This window comes from Heptranchias perlo, chromosome 12 (assembly GCF_035084215.1).
Source record: "Heptranchias perlo isolate sHepPer1 chromosome 12, sHepPer1.hap1, whole genome shotgun sequence".
Classification (NCBI taxonomy): domain Eukaryota; kingdom Metazoa; phylum Chordata; class Chondrichthyes; order Hexanchiformes; family Hexanchidae; genus Heptranchias; species Heptranchias perlo.
The window spans coordinates 45,487,979-45,500,045 of record NC_090336.1 but is presented as its reverse complement, the minus strand read 5'-3'; the positions used below and the strand labels follow the sequence as shown (position 1 = coordinate 45,500,045).

The window sequence follows — 12,067 nt, the reverse complement described above, 5'->3', positions numbered from 1 at the left end:
GTGTGCATCACTACACATCAATGCTTCAGTCATTCTGGCAAGTTCTACCCTTGAGCAATGGGGGAAGTGCAGGGAGAAGGGGAAGGGGAAGGAGAAGGGACCCTCCCCCACCCCCTTTCCCCTGGTGATCCAAGTAAGATTGGTGAACTCAAAGGGCAAACCCTAATTCTAAATATCAGTTTACAAATTTACAAATACAATTTACAAATCAGAATTACAAATTTGGGCTTCCTAATTCAGAATCCGATACCCTAGCACTGTGCCCTCAGGCAGCATAACCCACAGGACAGAGGCTGTACAGAATCCTGTAATCCCCATGCAGCAGCACAAGGTATTAAGATTCCATAGCTCTTGTTGTTTTTAAAGAATTAAAATGAACTCACAAAACTTCACTAGATGCAGTAAGTAAACAAGATAGACAGTGGAACTAGATAGTTTTTTAAGCAAACAAAACACTGAGCGAAACTCAGGTTATGCATTTGCTAGTTTATTTTTTGGTAAACCACAAGTCACTTATTTATTCTAATATGTAAACACTGATATGCATTCTGAATCCCCATGATGGCAACAATGCTAATTTTCTGCTTCAGTAATAACTTCCCAGTTTTCTTAAAAACAAATTATGCTGATTTTTTAAAAATTCCTGTTTGCATGTCCTACCTTGTAGTGAACTAGCTGCTTTCTTACTGGGGCCTGCCCATGAACCCTGCACTCTTGCCCGCTGTCTTTTGTCAGCCATGAGTCTTGTAAATCTCACTTCTTCACTGCCATAGCACACTAAAAAAAATACGAGATTGAGCTGTCAGAACTATAATACCCTAATCGTGGCCATTTTGTATGCTCTTTCAGCACTAATATTGCTTATTATTGTGGGGACAAATAAGGTTATCACATTTTACCAAGTCCAAAACTGAACAGGGATAGGGCAGAAAATGGGATTGGGGATTGAGATTTGAATGATTGCATTTTGTCAGCAAGAAAATCGAAGACCCAAATGATGGAAAATAAATTTTAAAATTGAATTTTTGTCGTCTGGTTTACATTTTAGAATTTTTCAAACAACCAACTCAAAAAACAGACGAGTGCCAAACTTAAGGGGCTGACTGCATTATGTTAACACAAACTTCTTTTGTGCTGCGATAATGTCACTGAAGTGCAGGTGTCGTGCAGCCCAGTAAACTTGCTAAATTTGCTAAGAGCACTGCCACGAAAACCTGGTAAAATGGATCTTTTTAGTAGTCGGCATTAACAAATCCTACAAGTCTACTTTGTGGTCGCCGTCAGCTTTACGCGTACCAGCATCCGGCGGACACTGCGAAAAAAAAGCTAGTGACAAGGAAGCATTTCTTCTGGTATGTTTTTGTAATCGCAGAACCTCTTCCTGTAGCACGTTGCGCAGGAACAGCTGCAGCTTCCATTACCGCAGGCTGCTTCTACGGTACCACGATACTACACAGCTGTCAGAGGAGCAGGCAGAAACCACTGACTTCGGACCTACTATGAGTCGTAACTCAGCGATATAAATATGCCGTTAATACATATGCACATCTATTGAAATGAGATTTGTTTGTAGTTTTAAGAATGCAAAAAAGCGTAAATTTATATAGCTCCTTTCGCGTCCCAAAGTGCTTTACAGCCAAGTTAATTACTTTTGAAACACATTCACTATTGTTATCTATGATGTGGAGATGCCGGTGATGGACTGGGGTTGACAATTGTAAACAATTTTACAACACCAAGTTATAGTCCAGCAACAAATTGCTGGACTATAACTTGGTGTTGTAAAATTGTTTACTATTGTTATCTAAGCAAACGTGGTAACCAATTTGCATGCAGCAGGGTCCCACAATAAACGAATGAATGACTGACTAGATAATCTGATTTTAAGGTTGATGTTGGCTAGGATATCATGAGAACTCCCACTTTTCACATAGTGCCATATGATTATTAACATTCACCTGAGCAGGCAGGCAGGGTTATGGTTTAACATCTCAACTGAAAGACAGCACTTCTGACAATATAGCAAGCTCTGGATACCAGAGTGAAGTGTCAGTTTAGATTAAGCACTCAAGTCCATAATGGGGCTTCAGCCCACAAACTTCTGACTGAGATTTCCAGAACTTCTGCTGAATGACAGCAATTAAGATGATAAATTTTAAAAAATAAGCTGACTATATATATGCGCATGTGTGTATATATCAGGCAGGGGCAAAAGAGAAAGGGAATGTGTTAAATTAAATTTTATGTTGCTTTAGAAGTTAGTCTTTAATTAGAGAAATGCAACTGATTATTGGCATATATTCATGACGATATGAAAAGTCTGGGTCATATTTTACAACATACAAAATGACATTTTGAAAATCTGGCAATATAGTTTACTTTAAGCAACTTGCAAGTTTTTGGCCGATATAGCACCATATTAAAACATTTACTCCGTATCAGTACACGTCTATGTCAACAACTTGCATTTATATAGTGCTTGCAACGCAGAAAAATGTTACAAAGCATTTCACAGCCATAACCAAAAAAGAATGCCAAATCAAAAGGATGGAGGTGGGTGATGTTACAGAAATGCAAGTATGTGGTCTTTGTGGTGGAGAGAATGTAAGGTCAGAAGCTGAGCTCAGGGTCGAACGGGACCCAGGTGGCAAACAGTCCAAGTCTGAGACAGCGGCCACGGAAGAGACGGAATCAGTCACAAGAGTACGGACTTTGTGGCGGGGCTGAAGGCAATGGCATTGAACTTATCAATTTTTAGCTGGAGGAAATTGCAGCTGATCCAAGACTAGATGTTTTACAAGCAGATTTACAACGTAGAAGCAGTGGAGGGATCAAAAGAGTTGGGCCCCCCTTTCTCCCTTCTCTCTCTTTCTTCCTTCCTCCCTCAGTGAGTTGGGGCCCCCTCCCTCTCCCTCTGCCCCCCTCTCTCTACCCCCCCTCGGTGAGTTGGGGGCTCCCTCCTCTCTCCCTCGGTGAGTTGGGGGCTCCCTCCTCTCTCCCTCGGTGAGTTGGGGGCTCCCTCCTCCCTCCCTCGGTGAGTTGGGGGCTCCCTCCTCCCTCCCTCGGTGAGTTGGGGGCTCCCTCCTCACTCCCTCGGCGAGTTGGGGGCTCCCTCCCCACTCCCTCGGCGAGTTGGGGGCTCCCTCCCCACTCCCTCGGCGAGTTGGGGGCTCCCTCCCCACTCCCTCGGCGAGTTGGGGGCTCCCTCCCCACTCCCTCGGCGAGTTGGGGGCTCCCTCCCCACTCCCTCGGCGAGTTGGGGGCTCCCTCCCCACTCCCTCGGCGAGTTGGGGGCTCCCTCCCCACTCCCTCGGCGAGTTGGGGGCTCCCTCTCCCTCGGCGAGTTGGGGGCTCCCTCTCCCTCGGCGAGTTGGGGGCTCCCTCTCCCTCGGCGAGTTGGGGGCTCCCTCTCCCTCGGCGAGTTGGGGGCTCCCTCTCCCTCGGCGAGTTGGGGGCTCCCTCTCCCTCGGCGAGTTGGGGGCTCCCTCTCCCTCGGTGAGTTGGGGGCTCCCTCCCCCCCTCTCCCTCGGTGAGTTGGGGGCTACCTCCTCCCTCCCTCGGTGAGTTGGGGGCTCCCTCTCCCTCGGTGAGTTGGGGGCTCCCTCTCCCTCGGTGAGTTGGGGGCTCCCTCTCCCTCGGTGAGTTGGGGGCTCCCTCTCCCTCGGTGAGTTGGGGGCTCCCTCTCCCTCGGTGAGTTGGGGGCTCCCTCTCCCTCGGTGAGTTGGGGGCTCCCTCTCCCTCGGTGAGTTGGGGGCTCCCTCTCCCTCGGTGAGTTGGGGGCTCCCTCTCCCTCGGTGAGTTGGGGGCTCCCTCTCCCTCGGTGAGTTGGGGGCTCCCTCTCCCTCGGTGAGTTGGGGGCTCCCTCTCCCTCGGTGAGTTGGGGGCTCCCTCTCCCTCGGTGAGTTGGGGGCTCCCTCTCCCTCGGTGAGTTGGGGGCTCCCTCTCCCTCGGTGAGTTGGGGGCTCCCTCTCCCTCGGTGAGTTGGGGGCTCCCTCTCCCTCGGTGAGTTGGGGGCTCCCTCCCTCTCCTTCTCCCTCGGTGAGTTGGTGGCTCCCTCCCCCTCCCTCGGTGAGTTGGGGGCTCCCTCCCTCTCCCTCGGTGAGTTGGGGGCTCCCTCCCCCTCCCTCGGTGAGTTGGGGGCTCCCTCCCTCTCCCTCTGTGATATGGGGGCTCCCTCCCTCGGTGAGTTGGGGGCTCCCTCCTCTCTCCCTCGGTGAGTTGGGGGCTCCCTCCTCTCTCCCTCGGTGAGTTGGGGGCTCCCTCCCCACTCCCTCGGCGAGTTGGGGGCTCCCTCCCCACTCCCTCGGCGAGTTGGGGGCTCCCTCCCCACTCCCTCGGCGAGTTGGGGGCTCCCTCCCCACTCCCTCGGCGAGTTGGGGGCTCCCTCCCCACTCCCTCGGCGAGTTGGGGGCTCCCTCCCCACTCCCTCGGCGAGTTGGGGGCTCCCTCCCCACTCCCTCGGTGAGTTGGGGGCTCCCTCTCCCTCGGTGAGTTGGGGGCTCCCTCTCCCTCGGTGAGTTGGGGGCTCCCTCTCCCTCGGTGAGTTGGGGGCTCCCTCTCCCTCGGTGAGTTGGGGGCTCCCTCTCCCTCGGTGAGTTGGGGGCTCCCTCCCCCCCTCTCCCTCGGTGAGTTGGGGGCTACCTCCTCCCTCCCTCCCTCCCTCGGTGAGTTGGGGGCTCCCTCCCCTCCCTCTCCAACGGTGAGTTGGGGGCTCCCTCCCCTCCCTCTCCAACGGTGAGTTGGGGGCTCCCTCTCCCTCGGTGAGTTGGGGGCTCCCTCTCCCTCGGTGAGTTGGGGGCTCCCTCTCCCTCGGTGAGTTGGGGGCTCCCTCTCCCTCGGTGAGTTGGGGGCTCCCTCTCCCTCGGTGAGTTGGGGGCTCCCTCTCCCTCGGTGAGTTGGGGGCTCCCTCTCCCTCGGTGAGTTGGGGGCTCCCTCTCCCTCGGTGAGTTGGGGGCTCCCTCTCCCTCGGTGAGTTGGGGGCTCCCTCTCCCTCGGTGAGTTGGGGGCTCCCTCTCCCTCGGTGAGTTGGGGGCTCCCTCTCCCTCGGTGAGTTGGGGGCTCCCTCTCCCTCGGTGAGTTGGGGGCTCCCTCTCCCTCGGTGAGTTGGGGGCTCCCTCTCCCTCGGTGAGTTGGGGGCTCCCTCTCCCTCGGTGAGTTGGGGGCTCCCTCCCCTCCCTCTCCCTCGGTGAGTTGGGGGCTCCCTCCCTTTCCTTCTCCCTCGGTGAGTTGGTGGCTCCCTCCCCCTCCCTCGGTGAGTTGGGGGCTCCCTCCCTCTCCCTCGGTGAGTTGGGGGCTCCCTCCCCCTCCCTCGGTGAGTTGGGGGCTCCCTCCCTCTCCCTCGGTGAGTTGGGGGCTCCCTCCCTCGGTGAGTTGGGGGCTCCCTCCCTCTCCCTCGGTGAGTTGGGGGCTCCCTCTCCCTCGGTGAGTTGGGGGCTCCCTCCCCATCGCTCTCGCTCGGTGAGTTGGGGGCTCCCTCCCCCTCCCTCGGTGAGTTGGGGGCTACATCCTCCCTCCCTCGGTGAGTTGGGGGCTCCCTCCCCTCCCTCTCGAACGGTGAGTTGGGGGCTCCCTCCCCTCCCTCTCGAACGGTGAGTTGGGGGCTCCCTCCCCTCCCTCTCGAACGGTGAGTTGGGGGCTCCCTCTCCCTCGGTGAGTTGGGGGCTCCCTCCCCTCCCTCTCCAACGGTGAGTTGGGGGCTCCCTCCCTCTCCCTCGGTGAGTTGGGGGCTCCCTCCCTCCCCCTCGGTGAGTTGGGGGCTCCCTCCCCATCGCTCTCGCTCAGTGAGTTGGGGGCTCCCTCCCCCTCCCTCGGTGAGTTGGGGGCTACATCCTCCCTCCCTCGGTGAGTTGGGGGCTCCCTCCCCTCCCTCTCGAACGGTGAGTTGGGGGCTCCCTCCCCTCCCTCTCGAACGGTGAGTTGGGGGCTCCCTCCCCTCCCTCTCGAACGGTGAGTTGGGGGCTCCCTCTCCCTCGGTGAGTTGGGGGCTCCCTCCCCTCCCTCTCCAACGGTGAGTTGGGGGCTCCCTCCCTCGGTGAGTTGGGGGCTCCCTCCCTCCCCCTCGGTGAGTTGGGGGCTCCCTCCCTCTCCCTCGGTGAGTTGGGGGCTCCCTCCCTCTCCCTCGGTGAGTTGGGGGCTCCCTCCCTCTCCCTCGGTGAGTTGGGGGCTCCCTCCCTCTCCCTCGGTGAGTTGGGGGCTCCCTCCCTCTCCCTCGGTGAGTTGGGGGCTCCCTCCCTCTCCCTCTCCCTCGGTGAGTTGGGGGCCCCCCTCTCCCTCGGTGAGTTGGGGGCTCCCTCCCTCTCCCTCGGTGAGTTGGGGGCTCCCTCCCTCTCCCTCGGTGAGTTGGGGGCTCCCTCCCCCTCCCTCTCCCTCGGTGAGTTGGGGGCTCCCTCCCTCTCCCTCTCCCTCGGTGAGTTGGGGGCCCCCCTCTCCCTCGGTCAGTTGAGGGCTCCCTCCTCTCCTTCGGTGAGTTGGGGGCTCCCTTCTCTCCCTCTCCCTCGGTGAGTTGGGGGCTCCCTCCCCCTCCCTCTCCCTCGGTGAGTTGGGGGCTCCCTCCCCCTCCCTCTCCAACGGTGAGTTGGGGGCTCCCTCCCTCTCCAACGGTGAGTTGGGGGCTCCCTCCCTCTCCCTCGGTGAGTTGGGGGCTCCCTCCCTCTCCCTCGGTGAGTTGGGGGCTCCCTCCCTCTCCCTCGGTGAGTTGGGGGCTCCCTCCCTCTCCCTCGGTGAGTTGGGGGCTCCCTCCCTCTCCCTCGGTGAGTTGGGGGCTCCCTCCCTCTCCCTCGGTGAGTTGGGGGCTCCCTCCCTCTCCCTCGGTGAGTTGGGGGCTCCCTCCCTCTCCCTCGGTGAGTTGGGGGCTCCCTCCCTCTCCCTCGGTGAGTTGGGGGCTCCCTCCCTCTCCCTCGGTGAGTTGGGGGCTCCCTCCCTCTCCCTCTCCCTCGGTGAGTTGGGGGCTCCCTCTCCCTCGGTGAGTTGGGGGCTCCCTCTCCAACGGTGAGTTGGGGGCTCCCTCCCCCTCCCTCTCCAACGGTGAGTTGGGGGCTCCCTCCCCCTCCCTCTCCAACGGTGAGTTGGGGGCTCCCTCCGCCTCCCTCTCCAACGGTGAGTTGGGGGCTCCCTCCCCCTCCCTCTCCAACGGTGAGTTGGGGGCTCCCTCCCCCTCCCTCTCCAACGGTGAGTTGGGGGCTCCCTCCCCCTCCCTCTCCAACGGTGAGTTGGGGGCTCCCTCCCCCTCCCTCTCCAACGGTGAGTTGGGGGCTCCCTCCCCCTCCCTCTCCCACGGTGAGTTGGGGGCTCCCTCCCCCTCCCTCCCCCACGGTGAGTTGGGGGCTCCCTCCCCCACGGTGAGTTGGGGGCTCCCTCCCCCACGGTGAGTTGGGGGCTCCCTCCCCCACGGTGAGTTGGGGGCTCCCTCCCCCACGGTGAGTTGGGGGCTCCCTCCCCCACGGTGAGTTGGGGGCTCCCTCCCCCACGGTGAGTTGGGGGCTCCCTCCCCCACGGTGAGTTGGGGGCTCCCTCCCCCACGGTGAGTTGGGGGCTCCCTCCCCCACGGTGAGTTGGGGGCTCCCTCTCCCTCGGTGAGTTGGGGGCTCCCTCTCCCTCCCCCTCCCCTCTCCCTCGGTGAGTTGGGGCCTCCCTCCCCCTCCCCCTCCCCTCTCCCTCGGTGAGTTGGGGCCTCCCTCCCCACTCCCTCGGTGAGTTGGGGGCTCCCTCCCTCTCCCTCTCCCTCGGTGAGTTGGGGGCTCCCTCTCCCTCGGTGAGTTGGGGGCTCCCTCTCCAACGGTGAGTTGGGGCTCCCTCCCCCTCCCTCTCCAACGGTGAGTTGGGGGCTCCCTCCCCCTCCCTCTCCAACGGTGAGTTGGGGGCTCCCTCCCCCTCCCTCTCCAACGGTGAGTTGGGGGCTCCCTCCCCCTCCCTCTCCAACGGTGAGTTGGGGGCTCCCTCCCCCTCCCTCTCCAACGGTGAGTTGGGGGCTCCCTCCCCCTCCCTCTCCAACGGTGAGTTGGGGGCTCCCTCCCCCTCCCTCTCCAACGGTGAGTTGGGGGCTCCCTCCCCCTCCCTCTCCAACGGTGAGTTGGGGGCTCCCTCCCCCTCGGTGAGTTGGGGGCTCCCTCCCCCACGGTGAGTTGGGGGCTCCCTCCCCCTCGGTGAGTTGGGGGCTCCCTCCCCCACGGTGAGTTGGGGGCTCCCTCCCCCACGGTGAGTTGGGGGCTCCCTCCCCCACGGTGAGTTGGGGGCTCCCTCCCCCACGGTGAGTTGGGGGCTCCCTCCCCCACGGTGAGTTGGGGGCTCCCTCCCCCACGGTGAGTTGGGGGCTCCCTCCCCCACGGTGAGTTGGGGGCTCCCTCCCCCACGGTGAGTTGGGGGCTCCCTCCCCCACGGTGAGTTGGGGGCTCCCTCCCCCACGGTGAGTTGGGGGCTCCCTCCCCCACGGTGAGTTGGGGGCTCCCTCCCCCACGGTGAGTTGGGGGCTCCCTCCCCCACGGTGAGTTGGGGGCTCCCTCCCCCACGGTGAGTTGGGGGCTCCCTCCCCCTCGGTGAGTTGGGGGCTCCCTCTCCCTCGGTGAGTTGGGGGCTCCCTCTCCCTCCCCCTCCCCTCTCCCTCGGTGAGTTGGGGCCTCCCTCCCCCTCCCCCTCCCCCTCCCCTCTCCCTCGGTGAGTTGGGGCCTCCCTCCCCACTCCCTCGGTGAGTTGGGGGCTCCCTCCCTCTCCCTCTCCCTCGGTGAGTTGGGGGCTCCCTCTCCCTCGGTGAGTTGGGGGCTCCCTCTCCCTCGGTGAGTTGGGGGCTCCCTCCCTCTCCCTCTCCCTCGGTGAGTTGGGGGCTCCCTCTCCCTCGGTGAGTTGGGGGCTCCCCTCTCCAACGGTGAGTTGGGGGCTCCCTCCCCCTCCCTCTCCAACGGTGAGTTGGGGGCTCCCTCCCCCTCCCTCTCCAACGGTGAGTTGGGGGCTCCCTCCCCCTCCCTCTCCAACGGTGAGTTGGGGGCTCCCTCCCCCTCCCTCTCCAACGGTGAGTTGGGGGCTCCCTCCCCCTCCCTCTCCAACGGTGAGTTGGGGGCTCCCTCCCCCTCCCTCTCCAACGGTGAGTTGGGGGCTCCCTCCCCCTCCCTCTCCAACGGTGAGTTGGGGGCTCCCTCCCCCTCCCTCTCCAACGGTGAGTTGGGGGCTCCCTCCCCCTCGGTGAGTTGGGGGCTCCCTCCCCCACGGTGAGTTGGGGGCTCCCTCCCCCTCGGTGAGTTGGGGGCTCCCTCCCCCTCGGTGAGTTGGGGGCTCCCTCCCCCACGGTGAGTTGGGGGCTCCCTCCCCCACGGTGAGTTGGGGGCTCCCTCCCCCACGGTGAGTTGGGGGCTCCCTCCCCCACGGTGAGTTGGGGGCTCCCTCCCCCACGGTGAGTTGGGGGCTCCCTCCCCCACGGTGAGTTGGGGGCTCCCTCCCCCACGGTGAGTTGGGGGCTCCCTCCCCCTCGGTGAGTTGGGGGCTCCCTCTCCCTCGGTGAGTTGGGGGCTCCCTCTCCCTCCCTCTCCAACGGTGAGTTGGGGGCTCCCTCCCCCTCCCTCTCCAACGGTGAGTTGGGGGCTCCCTCCCCCTCCCTCTCCAACGGTGAGTTGGGGGCTCCTCCCCCTCCCTCTCCAACGGTGAGTTGGGGGCTCCCTCCCCCTCCCTCTCCAACGGTGAGTTGGGGGGCTCCCTCCCCCTCGGTGAGTTGGGGGCTCCCTCCCCCACGGTGAGTTGGGGGCTCCCTCCCCCTCGTGAGTTGGGGGCTCCCTCCCCCTCGGTGAGTTGGGGGCTCCCTCCCCCACGGTGAGTTGGGGGCTCCCTCCCCCACGGTGAGTTGGGGGCTCCCTCCCCCACGGTGAGTTGGGGGCTCCCTCCCCCACGGTGAGTTGGGGGCTCCCTCCCCCACGGTGAGTTGGGGGCTCCCTCCCCCACGGTGAGTTGGGGGCTCCCTCCCCCACGGTGAGTTGGGGGCTCCCTCCCCCACGGTGAGTTGGGGGCTCCCTCCCCCTCGGTGAGTTGGGGGCTCCCTCCCCCTCGGTGAGTTGGGGGCTCCCTCTCCCTCCCCCTCCCCTCTCCCTCGGTGAGTTGGGGCCTCCCTCCCCCTCCCCCTCCCCTCTCCCTCGGTGAGTTGGGGCCTCCCTCCCCACTCCCTCGGTGAGTTGGGGGCTCCCTCCCTCTCCCTCTCCCTCGGTGAGTTGGGGGCTCCCTCCCTCTCCCTCTCCCTCGGTGAGTTGGGGGCTCCCTCCCTCTCCCTCGGTGAGTTGGGGGCTCCCTCCCTCTCCCTCGGTGAGTTGGGGGCTCCCTCCCTCTCCCTCGGTGAGTTGGGGGCTCCCTCCCTCTCCCTCGGTGAGTTGGGGGCTCCCTCCCTCTCCCTCTCCCTCGGTGAGTTGGGGGCCCCCCTCTCCCTCGGTGAGTTGGGGGCTCCCTCCCTCTCCCTCGGTGAGTTGGGGGCTCCCTCCCTCTCCCTCGGTGAGTTGGGGGCTCCCTCCCTCTCCCTCGGTGAGTTGGGGGCTCCCTCCCCCTCCCTCTCCCTCGGTGAGTTGGGGGCTCCCTCCCTCTCCCTCTCCTCGGTGAGTTGGGGGCCCCCCTCTCCCTCGGTCAGTTGAGGGCTCCCTCCTCTCCTTCGGTGAGTTGGGGGCTCCCTTCTCTCCCTCTCCCTCGGTGAGTTGGGGCTCCCTCCCCCTCCCTCTCCCTCGGTGAGTTGGGGGCTCCCTCCCCCTCCCTCTCCAACGGTGAGTTGGGGGCTCCCTCCCTCTCCCTCGGTGAGTTGGGGGCTCCCTCCCTCTCCCTCGGTGAGTTGGGGGCTCCCTCCCTCTCCCTCGGTGAGTTGGGGGCTCCCTCCCTCTCCCTCGGTGAGTTGGGGGCTCCCTCCCTCTCCCTCGGTGAGTTGGGGGCTCCCTCCCTCTCCCTCGGTGAGTTGGGGGCTCCCTCCCTCTCCCTCGGTGAGTTGGGGGCTCCCTCCCTCTCCCTCGGTGAGTTGGGGGCTCCCTCCCTCTCCCTCGGTGAGTTGGGGGCTCCCTCCCTCTCCCTCGGTGAGTTGGGGGCTCCCTCCCTCTCCCTCGGTGAGTTGGGGGCTCCCTCCCTCTCCCTCGGTGAGTTGGGGGCTCCCTCCCTCTCCCTCGGTGAGTTGGGGGCTCCCTCTCCCTCGGTGAGTTGGGGGCTCCCCTCCCCCTCCCTCTCCAACGGTGAGTTGGGGGCTCCCTCCCCCTCCCTCTCCAACGGTGAGTTGGGGGCTCCCTCCCCCTCCCTCTCCAACGGTGAGTTGGGGGCTCCCTCCCCCTCCCTCTCCAACGGTGAGTTGGGGGCTCCCTCCGCCTCCCTCTCCAACGGTGAGTTGGGGGCTCCCTCCCCCTCCCTCTCCAACGGTGAGTTGGGGGCTCCCTCCCCCTCCCTCTCCAACGGTGAGTTGGGGGCTCCCTCCCCCTCCCTCTCCAACGGTGAGTTGGGGGCTCCCTCCCCCTCCCTCTCCCACGGTGAGTTGGGGGCTCCCTCCCCCTCCCTCCCCCACGGTGAGTTGGGGGCTCCCTCCCCCACGGTGAGTTGGGGGCTCCCTCCCCCACGGTGAGTTGGGGGCTCCCTCCCCCACGGTGAGTTGGGGGCTCCCTCCCCCACGGTGAGTTGGGGCTCCCTCCCCCACGGTGAGTTGGGGGCTCCCTCCCCCACGGTGAGTTGGGGGCTCCCTCCCCCACGGTGAGTTGGGGGCTCCCTCCCCCACGGTGAGTTGGGGGCTCCCTCCTCCACGGTGAGTTGGGGGCTCCCTCCCCCACGGTGAGTTGGGGGCTCCCTCCCCCACGGTGAGTTGGGGGCTCCCTCTCCCTCGGTGAGTTGGGGGCTCCCTCTCCCTCCCCCTCCCCTCTCCCTCGGTGAGTTGGGGCCTCCCTCCCCCTCCCCCCTCCCCTCTCCCTCGGTGAGTTGGGGCCTCCCTCCCCACTCCCTCGGTGAGTTGGGGGCTCCCTCCCTCTCCCTCTCCCTCGGTGAGTTGGGGGCTCCCTCTCCCTCGGTGAGTTGGGGGCTCCCTCTCCAACGGTGAGTTGGGGGCTCCCTCTCCAACGGTGAGTTGGGGGCTCCCTCCCCCTCA

The 12,067-nt window shown here is 63.2% G+C and overlaps 1 protein-coding gene across 4 annotated transcripts in view; it reads right to left on the bottom strand.

The window, feature by feature from the left end:
* Positions 1-12,067, bottom strand: part of alkbh3 (alkB homolog 3, alpha-ketoglutarate dependent dioxygenase) — a 54,063-nt gene that overhangs the window by 37,907 nt on the left and 4,089 nt on the right. The window contains exons 1-2 of one of the 4 annotated variants that reach the window (XR_010964593.1): positions 1,268-1,300; positions 661-777 (exon numbers count right to left, since the gene is read on the bottom strand). Coding sequence is in view for 3 of the 4 variants with exons in the window: in XM_067994050.1 (XP_067850151.1) it covers positions 661-777; position 1,268 (118 nt within the window). In the remaining variant the exon portion in view is untranslated. Of the gene's footprint in view, positions 1-660; positions 778-1,259; positions 1,310-12,067 lie in introns of those variants that run through there. The other 3 variants (XM_067994052.1, XM_067994050.1, XM_067994051.1) reach the window with 3 other exon arrangements.